This window comes from Manis javanica, chromosome 17 (assembly GCF_040802235.1).
Source record: "Manis javanica isolate MJ-LG chromosome 17, MJ_LKY, whole genome shotgun sequence".
Taxonomy (NCBI): Eukaryota; Metazoa; Chordata; class Mammalia; order Pholidota; family Manidae; genus Manis; species Manis javanica.
Genome location: NC_133172.1, coordinates 8,257,645 through 8,276,559, shown reverse-complemented (window position 1 = coordinate 8,276,559; position 18,915 = coordinate 8,257,645). Strand labels below are relative to the sequence as shown.

Genomic DNA, 18,915 nt, shown 5'->3' with positions numbered 1-18,915 from the left:
CAGTTATGACAGTGACAAATCGGCATCTTTCTCAGTACAGTGAATGTACTGAGTCCCACCAAGGCCATGGGAAGAGGTGGCACAGGGAAGTCTTAGGAGCATGGCTAACGAAGACAGGCCACTAACTAACTGAGTCCAAACCCCAGCTACCTGCACTCAGAGCTGTGCAGCCTGGCGGAGGTTTTCTGAATCTGTTTCTATGTCTGTAAAATGGGGATAAAACAATAACCTAATCTTGCAGGATTAAAATCCATGTGAAGTGCCACGTAGAACATCCAGTACAGAGCAAGTGCTCAGTGAGCAAGGCAGCATCACTGCCCAGCGCGCACCACCCAGCCCTGGAGGGCCCCCGAGCAGTGGTCACTCACCGGTGCATACGGGGGGCTGTACTCTCTGTACTTGCGGTGCCCCTTCTCGCTGGGGCTAAAATCGGAGTCATCTGAGAAGTCAGAAAAGTCATCGCTGGAAGAAGCATGGCGCTGCAATGAGAGGAAGTGGACTTAGCGATTCTGCTGCAGGCAGGCCACTGGGCAGTCAGCCCCGGGATGAACATCGCTGGGATGTGCCAGAAGGGCTCTGTGCTCAAGGTGAAACAACTCACCTGCGGGTATTTGGTAGCAATGGAGCAGGAGTGACCAACTCTTTTACAAGAGGTCTTTAGCCAGTTTGGGGAAGGGAAAAACCACACTGAAGAGTGCCCTCTGGCCTGACAAGCTTGTCCCCGGGGTTCCGGGGCGCCCGGATGCACCTCCCACACTTACTTTGTGCTTGGATTTCCTTCTCTTCTTCGACCTCCTCTTCTCCTTCTCCCGCTCTTTCTTCCGTTTCCGCTTCAGCCTCCGGTGGGGCTTCTCCTCGTCCGAATCGCTGTGGTGCTTCTCCCCCTTTTCCTTCCGGCTCCTCTCGGGTCCTCCGGAGGTGTCCTGGGCCTCCTCGGCCCCGTCATCTTCCAGTTCACCTTCCTCCAACTCACCATCTTCCCTACAAACCAACCCCAAAGCCGACATGAATACAGGGCTCGAGGAGAAGCCCACAGGTTCTGGCCGGTCGAGGCTGATGGAGCGGAGGGGGGGCCCACCTGCTGTGAGAAGGCGCAGAAACCCCTGCAAGGGCCCGGGGAGCACTGGGGGCTGTGCCCCTTGTCCCATTCCCCCCCCAGGGACTGTGCCTGCTCCCGTCCAACCTGGCAAGGACCAACATCACTGGATTTTAAAGGGAGTGTCACGAATACCAGGACAAATCTAAGTCCACATTTCCCAGTGTTCTTCAGGACTTGAGTTCGAAGAAGAAAAGTGATGGCTTGTGGTCAAATGAGTTGAGAAATCCCCATCTTGGGGATTCCCAATGCTTCAAGCTATAACACAAGTTTCCAGAAGGCCTATAGTCAAGAGCCTGTACAACTCTACTTAAGAGCATCTCTGAAGCTCACTTGACCACAGAAGCTTCTCTCAGGGAACACGAACTAGCATCCCTCCCAGACGGCAGTTGAGTGCACTGACCCGGGGTCACCCGCTCCACCCAAGCCCATGAAGTGTCCTGTGAGCTGAGGGTGGTAGCTATGGACAGAGGAGAGAGGGACATGGTTCTGAATCAGGGGTGGCCCACAGATCCCTGGGCCCTATCCACAGGCAGGTGTGGACTGCAGCCTGAGGAGGTTGAGTGTACTTTACAAAAGCCCTCAAAAGTGATTAAGAGCCACCAGTAAACAGTCTCCTGTCCCCAGCTTTCAAAGTCTGATCCACCCTGTTTGCTGCACGGCTCTGGGCTAGGGGGAGATTGAGCAGCTTGAGAAAGGGCAAGGGTCAGGGGGAAGGGTTGCAGGCCCCAGACCCTTCCTGAGGTCCTCACACAATGCTGTCAGAGTGCCCGCAGGAGCGGTCACTGACCCCCGCTGCTGACCCCCTTGCCTCCTGACTTGCCTCTCCTCTGGGGATCCCTTCTGGCTCCCCATCCTACAGATATCTGTTAACTCCCCAACGTCAACCCAATCCCCAGTACTCTAAAAAATAGAAGCCCTCTCCAAACATGATAGATGCTGCCAACAGGACATTCTAAACATCTAAGTACCTAGGGGGTGGGGTAGTGTGTGGGGGAGGACAAATAGGGTTAGGAAGGAAGTAGCTGGGAAAAGAATCCAAATCCAAATTTGGAGCCAAACCCACAGACACAGTTCTCACAAGTACAGGAGATGGTTAAAAAAATAAAAATTTCAAATTTAAAAAAAGCTTTCAAAGTTCCTCATGCACAACCATGGAAAAGCATCTGTGAGAGCATTAAAAACTCCTCTTCAAGTAACTTAAACCCAAACTGGGAAAGAAGAGAATGTAATGAACCCAGGACTCAGAAAGCTAACCCCAGAGGGAACTAATCTTGGCAGGAAAGGCCTGGGCTGTGCAGACAGGGCTGGGCTGAGTGTGGGCACAGGCCCGGCTGGCGAGCCACCTTGGAGCCCCAACAGGTTCTAGTGGGCTCCATGAGAAACAGCAGGCCCACGTTTTTTCCCAGACTCCTTCCCAGGCCTCTCGCTTCAACCACCCCCTTAGTCCCACTCCCTCTGTCCACCCCCCACTACTTTCCAAACATCAAAGGAGACCTGCAAGAACGGCCTCTCTCCTAACTCTCATTCCCATCCCAACAGGGTTGGGTCAACTTAAATCCAAGTGGCCCGGCCCCCGGATAACCCAGCAGAGGTCAAGGGCAGCTCTCACATACACAAGCACGACACAAAACTCTTCCTGATGTTTCAAAGGAAACAAGACAGAGAGGTGACCCATGAGCACCTCATGTTGTTTCCCTGTAAACTACCAGGTTGTCCTGGGCCAGCCCTGCAGGAGCTGCCAAGGACACTTTGGAGGTGGCATTCCTGCCAAATGACACACCTTCCGGCTTGGGTGTGGCCCAGAGAATAAGGCGAGGAGCAAAGCCCTCGTGGGATGAGGCCACTCTGCTGCAACAGCCTCACCCACAGTGAGTACCACCTGACTGGGAAAACTGGTTTCAGTGGGCTGGCCAACCCAGGGGAGAAGCTGTTACTCAGTGGCATGGCACACTTCCTGCTGGCAGAGTGTGGAGACACTGAGAGCGTGGTTACTGTAGCAAACAGGACGTGCGTCCCTGTTGGGAACACTGTGGGAGGGCCTGGCTGCCAAACGGCAGGAGAAATACAGGGAGAAGCAGACAGACACAGTGGATCTGGGGAAGGCCCAGACAAACAGGACAGGGAGAGGCTGGTATTCCATGAAGAAAAGCTAAAAAGAACATCATTCTTGACATTTTAGTCTGAAAGGAAAAAGCTAAGGACATGGTGTACGTACGGTACCTAGACTCCCAGGGCAGGGATGGAGGGAAAGCGGGAAGACAGGAACTGCTTAGACTCCTAGAGTCCAGTGAAAGAAGATAAAGTCCAAGAGCTGGAATAGTCAAAGACCGTCCTGGGGCCAGGAGAAGCCTGTCAGAGCAGAAGGGACAGTGGGACACCATCAACTCTCTCATTTCAGATCAGAGGAATTTAAAGAGAGACTAGGTGAAGGGACTTGTCAAGGTCAGACAGCCAGTGGATGACATGGAAAAAGCCAGAAACTGACTCATTTCCCCAAGGCTATCAGTAAGGACAGAAAGGGAAGGGGGAGACCACTCTTCAACTGCCTATACTTGATGCCACAAACATTTCTGAGCATCTTCCCTGTGTGGGGTCCTGTTCTGTATTGTCCCAGTAGCAACAATTCAAATTACAAGAAACGTAGTCCACAAGGAGCCTCCACGATGCAGGGCTGGGGCAGCTGAGCCAGAGCTGGTTCCTCAGCTCCATCTGCTCCTGGGCAAAGACACCACAGCACAGCAGGCAAAGGTCTTTGCCCAGGGTCAGCTGAGGCTTCCATCCCTGACCCAATGCCATAAGCCAGCTTGGATGCATGTGTAGGCGGCCCTACATCCAAGGCCCGGAGGTGCCATCCAAGCAAGTCCATCTGACCATCTTCCAGAATGATTCTATAACGTCTTCTCATTCCAAAGGACTTGTCCAGGAGGCAAACACAGCATTCAAATCCATCCTACAAAGAGTCTCTGCATTCTATGAACAACCCCAGGCATTTCTAAGCTCAGTGAGAATCTACTGTATAACTTTTTACAAACAGATAGTGAATACTTCAAACTTTGGTTTCTTAGAGGATAAAATAAATAGAATACAGGATAAAAAAAGTTGCTGGTGATTCATGAAAGGGGATGGATCATGGGGAGGGGGCACCAGGACAGTAACACTCAATTGACCACTCTTGTGTTCTCTGCGCCACCTGGCCCTGCTGCACTCTCAAACTCCTTCGTGCCCTGGGCTGGCTAACCTCCATTCACCTTCGGGGATGCCCTCTGTCCTTATATAGGAGATTTACAGCTAAATGTCTGTATGAATACAGGGTCTCTTTTCCTCAGACTCTGTTCAACAGAGGAAAAACAGAAAGAAAATCAAACCAACTGGGACAGAAATCCTGTAGGCCACCGACACGACGGCACAAAGGCAGTCTCCACAAAACAGCAGCCAGATTTAAGCGGCACCACTAACAGACTGCCAGCAAAATCCATGTCAGAGTGGGATTAAACATCGAGGGAGCACGCTTAATAAGCTGTGACATAATCCCCCAAGAAAAGTGGGGGAAGCCCCACGGCACTAATCATTTCAATCTAGCCCTGCCAAACCCTCTTGAGACAAGCATACAGGAGAAACCCTGCAGCAGCAGCCTGGGCAGACTGCTTCATTCCCCGAGCCTGGACTGGCAATGCTGCAGGATGGCTACACCGGCGTGAGCCTGACAGACCATCAGGGACAGGAAACCAACCATGCTGGGGGACCGACTTGGAACCGTTGTACAAGAGGAAATGGGAGAGGCCTATGCCTTCCTGAGGGTCAGGTCTCCCTTGTGCCTCCTGGACTAAGCCTCCAGGCATGTAAGTTTCCATTCGCAGAGCTGTTGATAGCCAGCTCCTCCTCTTGGGTCAAAGGCTAGATCTGGATGCTCATTCTAAGGAGTGCCTATTCAGCCACCTCCACAGGACACAGAAACATGCTGAGTTCATCACAGATCACGGGCTTGGCAAAAACAATACTTGGTAAAGCAATATCATGTTTCAAAGTAGGCTGGCTCCTCTCACCAGCCTACAGATCTGGGCACCAGGCTTCATTCTACAGACCACATCATTCAACCAGCTCTGCTTCTTCCCTATCATGTGCTCTGGGTAATGTTAACCTTGGTTTTCTCATCCATGGAATGGGATAACCATACCTACCTCATGGGGCTGTGTTGGTTAAAGAAGATAAAGTGGATGAAGCCCTTGACCTGGGGGACAGGCACAAAGTAAGTCCCAAAGAGTAGCTATTGGCTTTAAGAACCAAGTCCTCTCCGTGATAACCCTCAACTAGCTGAAACGCTTACTGGGAAACGTTTTCTGTGGAGGAGCCATAGCCAACTCCCCCTGGGGACCACTGCTAACTGCTGGCCACCAAGTTGCCGCTGCATGTGGTCCGACCATGCTTGCACTTCCCTCTCCCAAAAAATCCTCTGGACAAAACTGACAACTCGGCATCTCCCCTCCCTCAGCTCTCACCTAGGTGGTATCAGAAAGTAACTAACCAAGTGGCTGACAGGAGGGAAAGGCTGACAGGAGGGAGAGCTGGCCCCAAGAAGGGACAAATGCTCTTTACAGAAACGAAGCTTGGCACCACAGAAAGTCTCTGAACAGGAGCACCAGATGGAAGCTGAAAGGGGCCTGGGTTTGTGGACCTACCTTTTTTCAGGAGAAAAAAAAAAGAGGAGGGGGGCAAAAAACAAAAATGATGGAAACTCATCAACAGTAGTTGTTACCTGAAGATCATGAAAGTCCTTGACAAGAGGCAGCTAGATTAATGTGAAGGTCAGGGTCATGATCATTAGCTGCCCGAACTCTCAGCAAATTGCCTGGGTAGGCTCTGAATGACCCATTAAATAGGGTCAAAATTACAAAAATTACAAGGTAGCTTGGTCTCTTCAAAAGTTTAAAGACAGGCCTAAATGCAGAAGTCCAGGTTCCCCAAATCCGACCCTGCAGGACAGCTGTTTACAAGTGAAGGCACACAGTCTTTCCTTTAAGAAACTGGCTCAGGGCTCGTGCCTGAGGACGGCCCAAGACCTTCCCTCAATTTTGGATGTGGTGAAGCAGCCACGGGGGTGGAAGAACCTCACTGAGGGATTTTCAGAGGCAGGAAATTCTTGAAATAAACCTCTGGGTCTTGCCCATGTTTTCCGGCGTCCTTACTACCTAGGTTCATCCACTAGAAATCAAGAGCTCTGTGTCTCCCTTTCCTTCAGCATTCTCAGGTGCGGTCAAAACCGGCTCTGTGACACGGCACCATTTCCAGGGTAACGCACCCACATCATGGACACCACCTGAGCCACAAGCACAAACCAATCCCAAGAGAAGAGAAGCCTGACCACTAGCACTCCAAAGCCCTCACTTCAACCTGAGCGGGACAGCCCACCCAGAGCCAGGACCTGGTTGTGACATCTACTGCCGCAAGTCAATGTGGGGAACACTGGAGAAATCTGAGCCCAAATTGGGTATTTGAGATATTCATTAATTATTATTAATTTTGTTGGCAGGAATATGGTTTTGTGGTTATGTTAAATAAAAAAAAACTTTTAGAGATTCATACTGAAGAATTTACGGATGAAATGAGATCTGGAATCGATGTTAAAATAAGCAAGGGAGGTGAGAGAGGTAGTAAGATGAAGCAAAAATGGCAAAGGGTATGTAATTGTTGATACCGGGTGATGGGTATATGAGGGCATATGATACTATTTTTTCTTTAATATGTTAGAAAATTTCCATAATATACAGTTAAAAAGTTGTTCTGAGTGAGGACAACTTCAGCAAAGCAGAGAGACTGTCAAGGTCCTTAATAAGTTAACTTCCACAGAGAGGTGGATTCCAGGTTTGGGGGGCCTCCACCACCCCTTGCCAAGGCGTCAGCTCTCTGACCTGGTTTTCTCAACTACAACACCTGCCTGGGTACCTCAGGGTCTTAAAAGGTCCAAGAGCAATAGGAAGTAATCATGATGAACATTCTGTAGAAGCAACTTCCATGCCGGGCACTACACTGCTGAGTTTGCTAGGCCACTTCTACTTGTCTCTCACTGAAACCCGGTAACAATCTGTAAGGCAGTGATTCATTCATACCCCATGTTATAGACAGGCAAACCAAGGCTCAGAGATGGGAAGAAACTTGCCCACAGGGTCACAGAAGCAGCGGCAGTCTAGAACCTGAGCCCAGAACTTTCTGATTCCAGGCCCAGCTCTTGACCTTTACCCTTGAAATAATTAGAGATTATCTGAAAAAGGAGAGAGCCTAGTAAACATAATGTTCTTCAAAAAAAAAAGGACAGCTTCACCCCAAGTGTGCGGCATCCATGCTGGGTTTGTCCAAGCACACACACCTCGGGCAGAACGTTTCTGTACAGCTTCAAACAAACTGAGCAAGAACAAACATGGCCTGCTAGGGAAGCGCTGTTTGCCTGAGTAGTTACTCTTCCTCACTCTGGAAACAGCTCATGTTCTTGATAAAGGTATCTCTCTGATCCAAGTTTTTCCTGTCAGATGAACCTCTGAAATTTGACTCTCAGGAACAGAGTGGTTTAACTGACTCCTCATGCCAACCATGTTTCAGATTGCTTAACACTGGAAAGATGTAGGTTTGCATCCAAGGAGAGCCGATCCCTGTTACTCCAAGAAGGAAAAGCTAATCATTTCACTTCTGAACTAAGACTTAACCTTGTTTATAATTTTGTCAGAGGAATCAATTTGGTTCCACTCAACATACATTCAACTAAGAAAAATCATATTTCCTCCTTGAGAGAGACCTGGACTAGGACTCTTAAGATTTTTTATTCATACATTACTGAAGAACCTCTTGAGAACTGAGGTATCTGTATAACTATTTGTTAACTTCCAGTCAATGGTGGGCTCTTGGAGGGCAGAGAAGAGGCTGGCAGTCACCACTGAGTTTCCAAGGGCCCAGTACAGGACCAGGCACAGACTGGGTGGGTGCTTGGGGTGTATTCTACACAAGAGCACAGGCATCTCAGCAAGCCACACCCTCTGTCAGTTTATCAAATGACACCAGACCATTTCCTGGGCAGCAGTTTGATCTTTCGCAACCTGATGAGGTTATTGAGGGGTTGTCTTTAGTCAAAACCTCATTCACCGAGTGCTGAAGACTTCCTGATAGGCCAGAGGGTGACTGACAGGAACCCATACATGATCTGTGCCATCAACCGAGCAGATGAAAGTGGCCACCAGTCAAACCCCCCAGGGACGCAGCATGCCTCTGTTGCCAAGAGGTTGTGGTTCCCAGACTGCTCTGGTGTCCCATGCAATAGCAGGGCCTAGAATCCCGAGGAAACCTAAGCCCTGTATCTGTTAGGAAAATGAGGAGGGCAGTAAACCCAAGCCACCTGCAACGGACATTTAGCCAAGTGACACTTGGGGCTGGGCCCAGCTCCCTTGGGTCTGGCCATAGCGAGGACGTGTTAGCTTCAATTCACTTTCACACGGGCTTCAAGAAGTCTCCGGTTACTTCTAATGAATGAAAATCCCTTCAATTTAAAGGTTCAAAGGCTTGGGCCTCCACCTCCACGGAAGGAGAGGAACACAGGAACAAGAGGTACAGCAGGTCACAGTGGCAGCAGAACAGACCCCCTCTCTAGGCCCACCTTTAAGGGGAATACCCACATTCCTACCATCTTCTCCCACTACCCTCACCACGACAAAAAATGACAGCTGCTGTGCCGGCACCAGGCACATCATACCAGTGCAGGGGCCAAGCTTTTTCCTTCAAGGCCCAAATCGTAAATATTTTAGGCTTTGTGGGCCAGTCTCCATCCCAACCACTCAGCTCTGCTGTTTAGTGCAAAGGAAGCCACAGATGATACAAGCCAATGGGTGTGGCTGTGTTCCAATAAAACTTTACTTAGACTAAAAAGACCAGGTGGGCTGGTTTTGACCTGAAAGCTATATTTGCCCACTCTTGCCCTACATTCAGGGGCTTTCAAACTTTGACTGTGAGCCACATCTCCTCCTCTAATATTTCTCTCCAACTAGTTTTACGAAGCCACATTTAACCTTTCTTGTGCTCTGCTTTTTCTTATCCTCTTCCAACTGTTTTTCAAATGCTGCAGACAAATCCATAAATGGACTTCACATCCTACCAATGGCTGCATGCTGCAGTTTGAACAATGTCATCCAGATCTAGGACAGTATATGGGTACAGAACTCGAGTCTGGGCACAGGCTGCCTGGGTTCTAACTAGGCCTCCACGCTCACCAGCTCTGACCTTGGACAAGTGGCTTCCCGTTTCAGTTTCTCAGCATAGGGCTGGGGAGAGCTATCACATGAGGAGCACTCAGAAGGCCCCTGGAAGGTGATCTCTGACCTTCACATGGCACTGCACAAGTCACACCTTCGGGAAGAGGAGACTGACTGAGGAGTCGAAAACCACCAAGTCAGGTGGGCCTGACCCTTGCATCCAGGGCCATCCACCACCCCACTCCATCTCTCTACCAGAAGCAGGCCAACACTGGAGCAAAGGGAACAAGCCAAGCCCATGCTGCATTAACTTAGAGCTCTGGAATTCACGGTTTCTGGGACTGCCCACCAGGAACAACTGGGAAAAGGGAGCCAGGTGCCCAGTTAGCTGCTGAGCCAAGGTTTCCCTGCTTGATCTGCCTGTAACGAAGCCACATAGCCTAACCTCACAGTTCATTTTTAAGGTATTTGTTCTGTAGTCAGGTACTGGAAGCTGCAGGGGCAGCAGAGACCCCTTACCTGGGCCAGTAGCTGGTAAAGAAACACAAGACCTGGTTATGGTGGTACCAGCCTCTGCCCAACTCTAAATTAAGTTCTCAGGAGAAAAGGCTCCTTGCACACTCTGACTTTTCTGCTCCAAGGAAAGCAGAAGACAGGCTTAGCAGTTTATGAACAAAACTAACTGACTCAGCCAAATGACCACAGGGTAGAAGCATCTTGGAGCCGGGACAGACCTTGCTCTTTTCTCAGAGACTCTGGAAATAATAGACTTGCTTAAGGTGATGTGATTAGTTAGCAGTGGGTGAGGTGCTAGCAACCTGCTTTCCAAGTTCCCAAGAGGATTACCAAGATGCAATACTGACTCAAATCCGAACTGCAAAAAATGACCAGGGGAAGGTAGCATAGTTCAAGACAGCATGACTGTGCCAGCATCTATGACGACGACACTGGGCAAACAAGAAATGCCGTAAGATGGCTTCCACTTAACTTTCAATCTCAATCGACTCCTTGCAATCAAATAAGCTGACCAGAAACCTAAGATAAATTGACTAACTTCAAAAACATAGATGGTATTTTTATTTGCTTACACACCAAAGTGTAAGTACTATTTAAATTTTTTCTCTAATAGGGACAGCAGGAAGATTTAAAAAAAAAAAAAGACACGATTCACTGAATGCCAGGCATTGTGTGAGTGCTCTGCATACACCCGTTTGACTGCAATGACCTTGAGAAATGGGTCCTTATCCTCAGTACCCACAGAACACCGCAAGGAAGGCCAGTTCTGAACGCAATGTTACCACCTTCCAAAGCCCACACTGCTCCTTCATACCGTTGCCACCTCCAATGTTCAAAAGATGTCAGCACTTGCCTTACAAATAGGGAGCTGAGTCACCGATTCAGATACAAATGACAAAAAAATACAAAATTATACACACACATAGACACACACACACACACACACAGAGAGAGAGAGAGAGAGAGAGAGAGAGAGAGAGATCCTCCATCCACAGCAACCTGACCAGGAGATGCAAACTATGCTCCAAGTATCCCACGTTCAGCTAAGGAATTATTCCAATGCTGGGATGCCACAAAGTCCACACCAACCAAAAAGCCATGTCCACATTTTTTTTCAAAACTGCCCATGTAAACCAACATAACAAAATCAATGCAAAAAACCTCTCACAGTCTTCAAGATTGAATCTTCATTAATTTCCAGAAGTGAGAAAGGCCCTAAACAGCCAAGACTAGGTTGATAAATTTGGAAAGCCAAATTCCATAAAACCTGGCTCCCCTCAAACAATATTTTACCTCAACTTGTCCACGTGAACTTTATAAATGTTCCCCAGGTAAAGAGGCAGCTTTTCCACTCTTTCCACTAGGTTTTAATTGAGAAACCAGCCTCAAAACATTCAGGTTTGCTTCCTCCAAGGAGCACAGTGCTCCTAGCAGGTCCTTGAACCAACTTTAATTAGCACCTGCCAGAAATCTCAGACACCATCCTCCTTCCTCCTACTGCATCAGTAGGTATGTTGCTAAGGTAGAGGCAAGCTCTTGCTCATTTAGAAACTTGGCCATTTCACTTACTATTTGTTCTGAATTATTTTCTTCTGACACTCAACCTCTTAACCTGGGTCAGAACCAGCCACTCTGGTATGAGAAAATACTGGCCATGGGGACCAAACTTAAGTTCTCTGGAATATAGTTTGACCTAAAGCTACGCACAGAGGCTTGGATATAGTTTTACTGAGTTTTTCAGCAGAGATTATTTACTGTAACTGGATCTGGCCTATACGAGATGGTTCCAGGGATGTGACAGCCACAGAAACATAACGGAAGTGAATAAGGCAAGCCTGAGATAGCCATTTCTCCCCTATCAGGGATGGGAAAAAATCTAAGAGAAAGGAGCAGAGGTGGAGGCATTATTAAATGATAAAATACTAAGCCAGTCCAATATGAAATAACCTACATCAACTGGATGGAAACATACAAACTCAAAGAGTCAACCATTCATCTCCAGCTTGCCATTGCCAGGCAGTCAACTGCTAGGAAAGCCATTTCCACAGGTGCATTTCTGCTAATCCGTTGGGATCAGCCTTCCTGGCCAGGGAAAAGCATGGTAGAGACTTTGAAAAAAGAGCTAAACTAGCTCTACTTCAAAAAAATTCTGGCTCGTCAACAATCAAAAATTTAAACCTTCAGAGCAAACTGAAACCCTATCCGGGAGATAGGACACTGAATTTGAGAGCCCTTTTGGGGAATCATATTTTCTTCTTTTGAAGAGCAAATTCGAGGGGAATAAAAAGTAAAGGGGCTTTATTATAAGAATACCCATGTTTTTATGGGCACAACTGATATTGTTTCCATTGGGAGATTTTTATTTGCTTTCAGATTAAACCTCTCCAGACTATAACATTTTAAAGATGTACAAGAGTGTAAGAGTTGCTGTTAAATCAGGGATTCTGAGTGACACCCTTTTTTTCGTTGTTTGCAACATCCATTAATTTGAATTTTCACTAATAACTGGTACATCAGTTTGGGGGGAAAAAGGCAGTACTGTGACATTTCAAAAACAAAGACAACCAAAACAGAGTTTGACATTAATCACTGGGGCTTTCTAGATTTCATGGACTAGATTCCTTTCAGAAAAACAACAAAAAAACAAACTCTTGCGTTGATATGCCTGAACACTTTTTAAATGTTTGGGGAAATATTTTAAAATTCAATGAATGAATGCTAAAATTTTCACTTACAAAAGAAATCCCATTTCCTTAACACTTGATTGTAAAAGTAAGTGAAATAAGCATCGTTCCACAGACTCAGTAGCCCTGGGAACTTGGAAGGTTCATCCGTTAGATCCAGTTTCTGCGCTTGTCTCCTAGAGGAATTCCACAAAGGATGGGAAACTTCAAATAAATGCAATGCGTTTTCAGCTGACTCTGCGCACTGGAGTGTGTTCAGTTGGTGCTTCAGACATTTTTTGCAGGATACTGTACTGTGTGAACATTCTTCCTCCCACAATTGATGTTACATACCTAAGATCACCGCTTCACAGCAGTTGTGGCCATGCTGGGGAAGAACAAGTGGCCCACTGAATTGCAGTATATGTATTTCCTCATCTGACTGTGAGTGAACTTTTTTTCTAAGAATGGAAAAAAGGAAACAGGATCTTTTGGAGGGAAAGAGGGTTGTGTGTTAAAAAGTTTAATCTAACAAAGTATGTCAGGGACCAAAAGTTGGCAAGAGGGAAAAACGGAGCTTCAAAGTGTTTTGTCTTTTAACGGAAGAATTTATGCTTGTAAAACACATTAGAAGTACAGTGTTTGGTTCTGCAAGTCATTTCTGTTGCTGTTTTTTCCTTGTATGTGTAGGAGAGGGGGAACTGGGGGCTGGAGGAAGTGTTCTCTCCACCATGACTGGGCGTGTAACACGTTTGCATCAACTTTTCACCGTCAGGCATGTGCTTCCGAACAAAGAACAGTGGAGACGGAGAGATTTGGGGCTTGACACACTTTACAGATTTGGTGCTTAAACAGTACTTTACAAATGACTTGCTTAATTTAAACGTCCATCACCGTAAGAGACATTGAAGTAAAATGAGAAAATTGAATCTACTTGACCCACAATCTTTTCTGTGGGGTGGGGGCAGAGGAGAGGGAGAACATTAATTTGAATGCAAATTATTATAAACCAAATTCGGTAACCTCATCTCCTACAAATGGACTTGAAGTATCCACTTTCTTCAAAGATGAAGGCTGGAGACAAAGCAATGGATTGAAATGGAAAGGAGGATACCTAGGGCTTGAAAATATATGGGCATTTTACATAGGTTTTTGTCATGTTACAGTAACACTTTTTTTTGAGAAAACTGTGTACATCAAGCTTAATAAATTAAACACTGAAAGGATGTGCAAGTCTAAAAGGGCTCAACAGGGCTTAGAATCCTGATTCGAACAGATAAATTCACTCTCAAGCATCACTTCGGTCTAAAAGGCGAGGAGGCAGGCAGGCAGGAAAGGGACAAAAAGAGGGAGATAATTGAATTACTCAATAAAAGAGGCTACTTACCATCCCAACCCATTGTTAAGACATACACTTCTGACATAAGAGAACTCCTTAGAGGTCGAATAAAGCGTGTAAAGCACCTCTGAGTAATGCATCTGCCCCCAAGAGGGGGCCCGGAAGCCCAACGTGGGCTTAGCGAACAGACCTTTGCTAATCTGTTTATTTCCTTGAACTGGAGTCGGGCTGCGATGGGCTGCGATTCCCAGGACGACACATTTAATTAGAACGAAACAGAACAAAACAAAAAAAAATTTTTTGTAAAAGCTCACCAAACTGCTGCACTTGTGTCTCTGAATGTGGGTGGCATTTCTTTTAAAAGGCAAAGTATGGTCTGTGAAGGAGAAAGGGAAAAGGGGAGGTGGGAGTGGGGAGAAGAGGCCGTGGTGCCTGGCAGGGCAGCCCTGGCAAAAACCCCCGCCTAGGGGAGGGTCCGCAGCGACTCCCAGGCCGGGCGGCGCGCAGCCATCTGTCCAGCGCGTTCTCTTCCCCTCCCAGCCCCCACTCCCTCCAAGACTCGCCTCCTGCCGGCTGGAGCCCTCCTCCCATTTCCAAATCCACTCTCCAGCCACCTCTTCCTCTGCCCCACCAAGGAAGGGTGGGCGAACCCTGCTCCCCAATCTTGTGCTGGAGCAGGGGAAACCGGGGCCCCAACCGCGCCCTGAAGCGCGCTGTTGGGGCTTATCCTCCAGAGAAGGGCGTGGGGAGAGCCCATTTCGCACTTAATAAGGGCAAGGGGGGGCACTCCCTTTCGCCCCCCTGCCAAACACAAGGAAATCTCATTTTCTCTCCCGGAAGGGATGGCACCCCATTTTAGCCCGAAAGAGAGAACCTCATGAGAAAGAGGGGACCAACAGGCTAACTTCCTTTCCCCTCCAAAGCAGGGAAACCGAACCTCACACGCCCTCCCGCAACAAAAAATATCCGCATCACCTAAGAAAACAAGGACACCCCCATTTAAGGAAAACATGGGGGGGTCTTCTCCCCCCAAAGAGGCAGGGGCTCCCATCAAAGGGGCTTGAGATTCCTCCACCAATTTTGCCCTCTAGGGAATAGCTAGGAAACACCTCCCGCCAAAAAAAGTGCAAGAGCCCCCACCCAAAGGACCCCCCATTAGGAGGAGGGCTGAACGAACCCCTACTTCCTGCCTCCTAAGAAAGCTAGGATACCTCTCCAAGTAGGGCAGGGCACACCTCCCCCAGGAGAAAGGATACTGCCGGGGGCTGGGAGACCCCCAACTCCAAACCCCTAGGAGTGGGGCTGTTGCTCGATATTCCCCCAAAAGCGTCCGGGAGCCCCTCCCCCATCCCTTTCCCCGAAGCCAGGCAACGGGCAGGCGGGCCCGTGGCTGCCCGCTCCGGGCGCTGGGGCAGCCAGGACCCCCGTGGACCTCCGCAGCGCCCCCCCCGCCGGCGCCCCCTCCCCAGGGCGGGCGGGCGGGCGAGGGGGTCCGGGGGGCGCCTCCTCACCTTCCCCTCAGCATGGCGCCCAAAAAAGACAGAGCGAGAGCGAGGGAGAGCGGGCGAGCGCCGCGAGGGGGGGGAAACGCATGAGGCCAGGAGAGAAAGCAAGCGAGAAAGAGCGAGCGAGCGAGAGACACCCACCGACCCCGCCCTTCCTCCTCCTCCTCCTCCGCCGCCGCCGCCGCGGCCCGGCCCAACATGGCGGCCGCCCCCCTTCCTCCTCCTCCTCCTCCCCCCGGGGACGCAGCCCCGGCCGGGCCGGGGGCCTGACCTGTCGTCAGGGAGCGGGAGGCGGTGGTGGAGGAGGTGCGGGGTGGCCTGGCAGGCGTCGGGGGAACACGGAGTAGGCGAAGGCGATGATGGCGGCGGCGGCGATGGCGGCGGCGTCGACTCTGATGGCGGCGGCGGGGGGGTCCCGGGCGCGGCCTCCATCGTTCCTTTTGGGGGGAGGGAATGTTAATGCACGAAAAAGGACTGCTTGGGCGTGGCGGGAGGGGCACACTTCAGCTCTGAGGGCTCCTGACAGGAATGGGTATATATTTTTTAAGTTTCGGAATCACCTCTGCGCCGACCTCCGCGTAGGCCGCGCGGCCTAGGCCACGACGGGCCGCTCGCCGCCTGCTTTCTTCGCAGCCCGCCCTTGGGGTCACTCGCTCACGGGCGCGGAGCCCTCATCGGGACGTGAGCCCCCCAACACACAACACACCCCCGCGGGCCCGTGGGTTGGGACACCCGGGGGACACGGACACTGGTGGGTGGTTGGGTGTAATTAGCGCGGGCCGCGCGCGATGGAGCAAGCGAGGGGGAGGGAGAGGAGAGCGAGCGAGGGGCGGGGTTAAAAAAAAAAAAAAGGATTTTAGGAAGAAAAGAAACGGGCCGCGGAGACGGACCGACTGTCCGTTTGCCCGCCCTAGGTGCCCGGCTGTCCGGCCCCCGCCGCCGTCAGAAATTCACACAAAATGGCGGCGTGGCCCTGAGGAGCCTAGAGATCGAGAAAGGAGGAAGGGCGAGGTGGGAGGGGGAACTGGGAGGCGGAGGCCGCGTCACGGGGAGGAGAGATTTTTTTTTTCCCAGACCGCTCTCCCGAAGGGCAGCGGAAAGAGCCGAATGGAGAGAATGAGCCCGAGGGAAGGGCGGAAAAAACCGAGAGGAGCTGAGCCGGAGACTTCGGGGAGGCGGAAAGAGCCGAAAGCGGTGGTGGGAACGTGATTAGAGGAGGCATGCCGAGCCGGAAATAGCCGAACTGGATCGGGACTGGGAAAAGCCGAGGAACAGATGTTCGGAAAGCAACCGAAGGCGGGGTCGCCGGGGGCCAAAAGGCGGAAACAGCCGAAAGAAGCCGTTCGCGGATAATGCGATTTAGACGGAAAATGCTGAAAGGCGGATTTAGGCAGGCGATTAAAGAGCAAACGCATTGAGGAATTCGAGAGCAAGTGGGGAGAGCTGAGGCTAGCTTGAGTGAAGGAGGGAAAAGCTGAAAGTGTTAGGTGGGAGAATTGGAGGGAAGGAATTCGGGCTTCAGAAAGGAAAAAAATAACCGAAAGCTGGAGGCCGGTGCCGTGAGTTGTAGGTTTCCAGAGACGGGGTGAATAGAGCCCAGCATGCCGGACATCACGTCATTAGACCTCGATCGGTGACGTCATCCTTGGGCGGTGCGAAGGGACGGGCCTTGCTACTGCTTTGGGGGAGTTTTAAGAACCTTAAGGGTGGTGGTACATGGAAAATTCAGTAAATGCTCGATGTGGAAATAACTTACCCAACTCAAAAAGTACAAATATGAAATTGAAAACCTTTGAGTCTCACAACTATACGAAGGGAAGCTACCATTATTCCCATTTAACGGATGCAGACTAATCTTGATGTTTTAATTGGCTCAACATCATAGCATCAGCCACAAGGAGCGCAGCGAGATTTTTAAACAGAACTGGCATCCCATTGCCTCCTGGATCTTTCAATCTTTTTATGAGTTCCTTGTACAGTGTGAAGTCCCATGAGGGATGGGAATAGAGTTCTGTTTTAATGGAGCTTAAAAAATTGATAATGCTCTGGGGAAAAGAAGCTGGAATTTAAAGAATAAAAGTGGGCTCCTAGTATGCTGGGAGGCAGAAGGAGGAAGTGGGGAGGACAGGGTTGTGTAAACAACACGAAGGAGAAGAGAAAGTTCCAGTCAGAGGAAACAGCTTATTTCAGACCCTCCAAGGCAAGGACCATTTAGATTCCAGAAACAGAAAACTCGTGTGTTATGAGAGAGAAATCTGGAGGCAGAGGTGCCAGGTCACCTGGTATATTAATCCTCCTATAAAAGAGAAGTGTCCTAAACCTGGTCTGGGGCACAAGCTTTTTGTAAGGGTAATTTACAACTTCCAACAGGGAAGAAATTTAGCACCCCTGATAAAATACTTAAGCCATTTTCTAAAGAATTGTGGATAAATCTCATCCTGGGAGGCTAGTAGCCCTTCAGTTGACAGCTGACTTCTTGTCAAGAATCTCCTGGTCTTTCACCACATCATCTTTTCTTTCCGGATCTAATCTCTAGTTTAATGATTATTTAGTGATTCTCTTCTCCTATAAAATGCCCCTACCAAAAGTAAATCTTTTAATTGGCCTAAAGAAACCTTTATTCCTTGTGTGCATGATTGTAATTAAATGTTGGCATGTGCTCATAACTAAGTTGTCCAAAAAAGTTTTCTTTAACACACAGAGCTAGGTGAGCAGGATTGTAAGAATGGAATGGAAAAATATTGTAAATGGATCATTATGTGTACTTGTGAAAGGTGTCATTCCCATTCTTATTTTGATTTCTGAACCCCAAGTGCTCTAGTTAATGAATGAAAGCACTAGTTGAGACCATAGACCATATCTAGAATAGCACCATGTCCTTTCAAGGTGTGACCTCCAGCTGGCACCATCTCTGCAGCTTCAACAGACCTTTCCACAATTCTAGAGGGTCATCTGCTTTTAAGTAATGAGGAAAATGAAAAGATCGATGAATCTCACGAGGCAAGATTTCTCCATGCTTTTTCAGTGTCATACTAGCTCATTTGTTTAACATTATCTGCCAAGCCCTGCTGACAGTCTAGATGCGACTTTGACTTACTATTTAATTGGTCTAGACTTGGTAAAGTTATAGAACGTTCTCGAGTGTCAAATTGTTTCTGTCTGGCAGGACAGACAACCCTGAAAGACGTTAACCAGTTTTGTACCAAACTTTCCAGCCTAATTCCAGCGTTCTTTTCCCACTATTTCTCACATCCTGCCTAGACCCAGCTGTATTTTTCTGCTAGTTCCCTGGCTAATGAGTTAAGTAACATCTTTGACACATGCTCACAGTGTGTTTGTGTGAAGGTTAGGTTTTTAACTTTGTAAAAACTATGCTGTGAAAATAGTCAAGTCCATGGATAGAAATGTTGGTAGAAATAAGGCAGGCAGGACCAAAAAAACCCTCACCAATACACAACAAATGATAATTCCAACAAAGGCGAATTGGTGACCTTCCCTTTTGAAAGGATCCAGTGTAATCAGTCTGCCACCAGTGGCTGTGAAGCGGGACATTGGACGAGTGAGG

At 49.0% G+C, this 18,915-nt stretch overlaps 1 protein-coding gene and 1 long non-coding RNA gene across 6 annotated transcripts in view; one reads left to right on the top strand and one right to left on the bottom strand.

Annotated features, from left to right (window-relative positions):
* Positions 1 to 16,356, bottom strand: part of ZC3H4 (zinc finger CCCH-type containing 4) — a 41,296-nt gene extending 24,940 nt beyond the window's left edge. Inside the window, exons 1-4 of one of the 5 annotated variants that reach the window (XM_017663207.3) lie at positions 15,911 to 16,356; positions 15,622 to 15,787; positions 762 to 981; positions 369 to 479 (exon numbers count right to left, since the gene is read on the bottom strand). In XM_017663207.3, coding sequence (XP_017518696.3) covers positions 369 to 479; positions 762 to 981; positions 15,622 to 15,782 — 492 coding nt within the window. In that variant the 5' untranslated portion in view covers positions 15,783 to 15,787; positions 15,911 to 16,356. The other 4 variants (XM_037004991.2, XM_037004990.2, XM_037004992.2 and 1 more) reach the window with 4 other exon arrangements.
* Positions 3,339 to 6,674, top strand: LOC140847196 (uncharacterized). Its single transcript, XR_012126932.1, has 2 exons — positions 3,339 to 5,345; positions 6,336 to 6,674. It is a non-coding gene; the product is annotated as an uncharacterized lncRNA (long non-coding RNA).
* Positions 16,357 to 18,915: the final 2,559 nt, after the last annotated feature.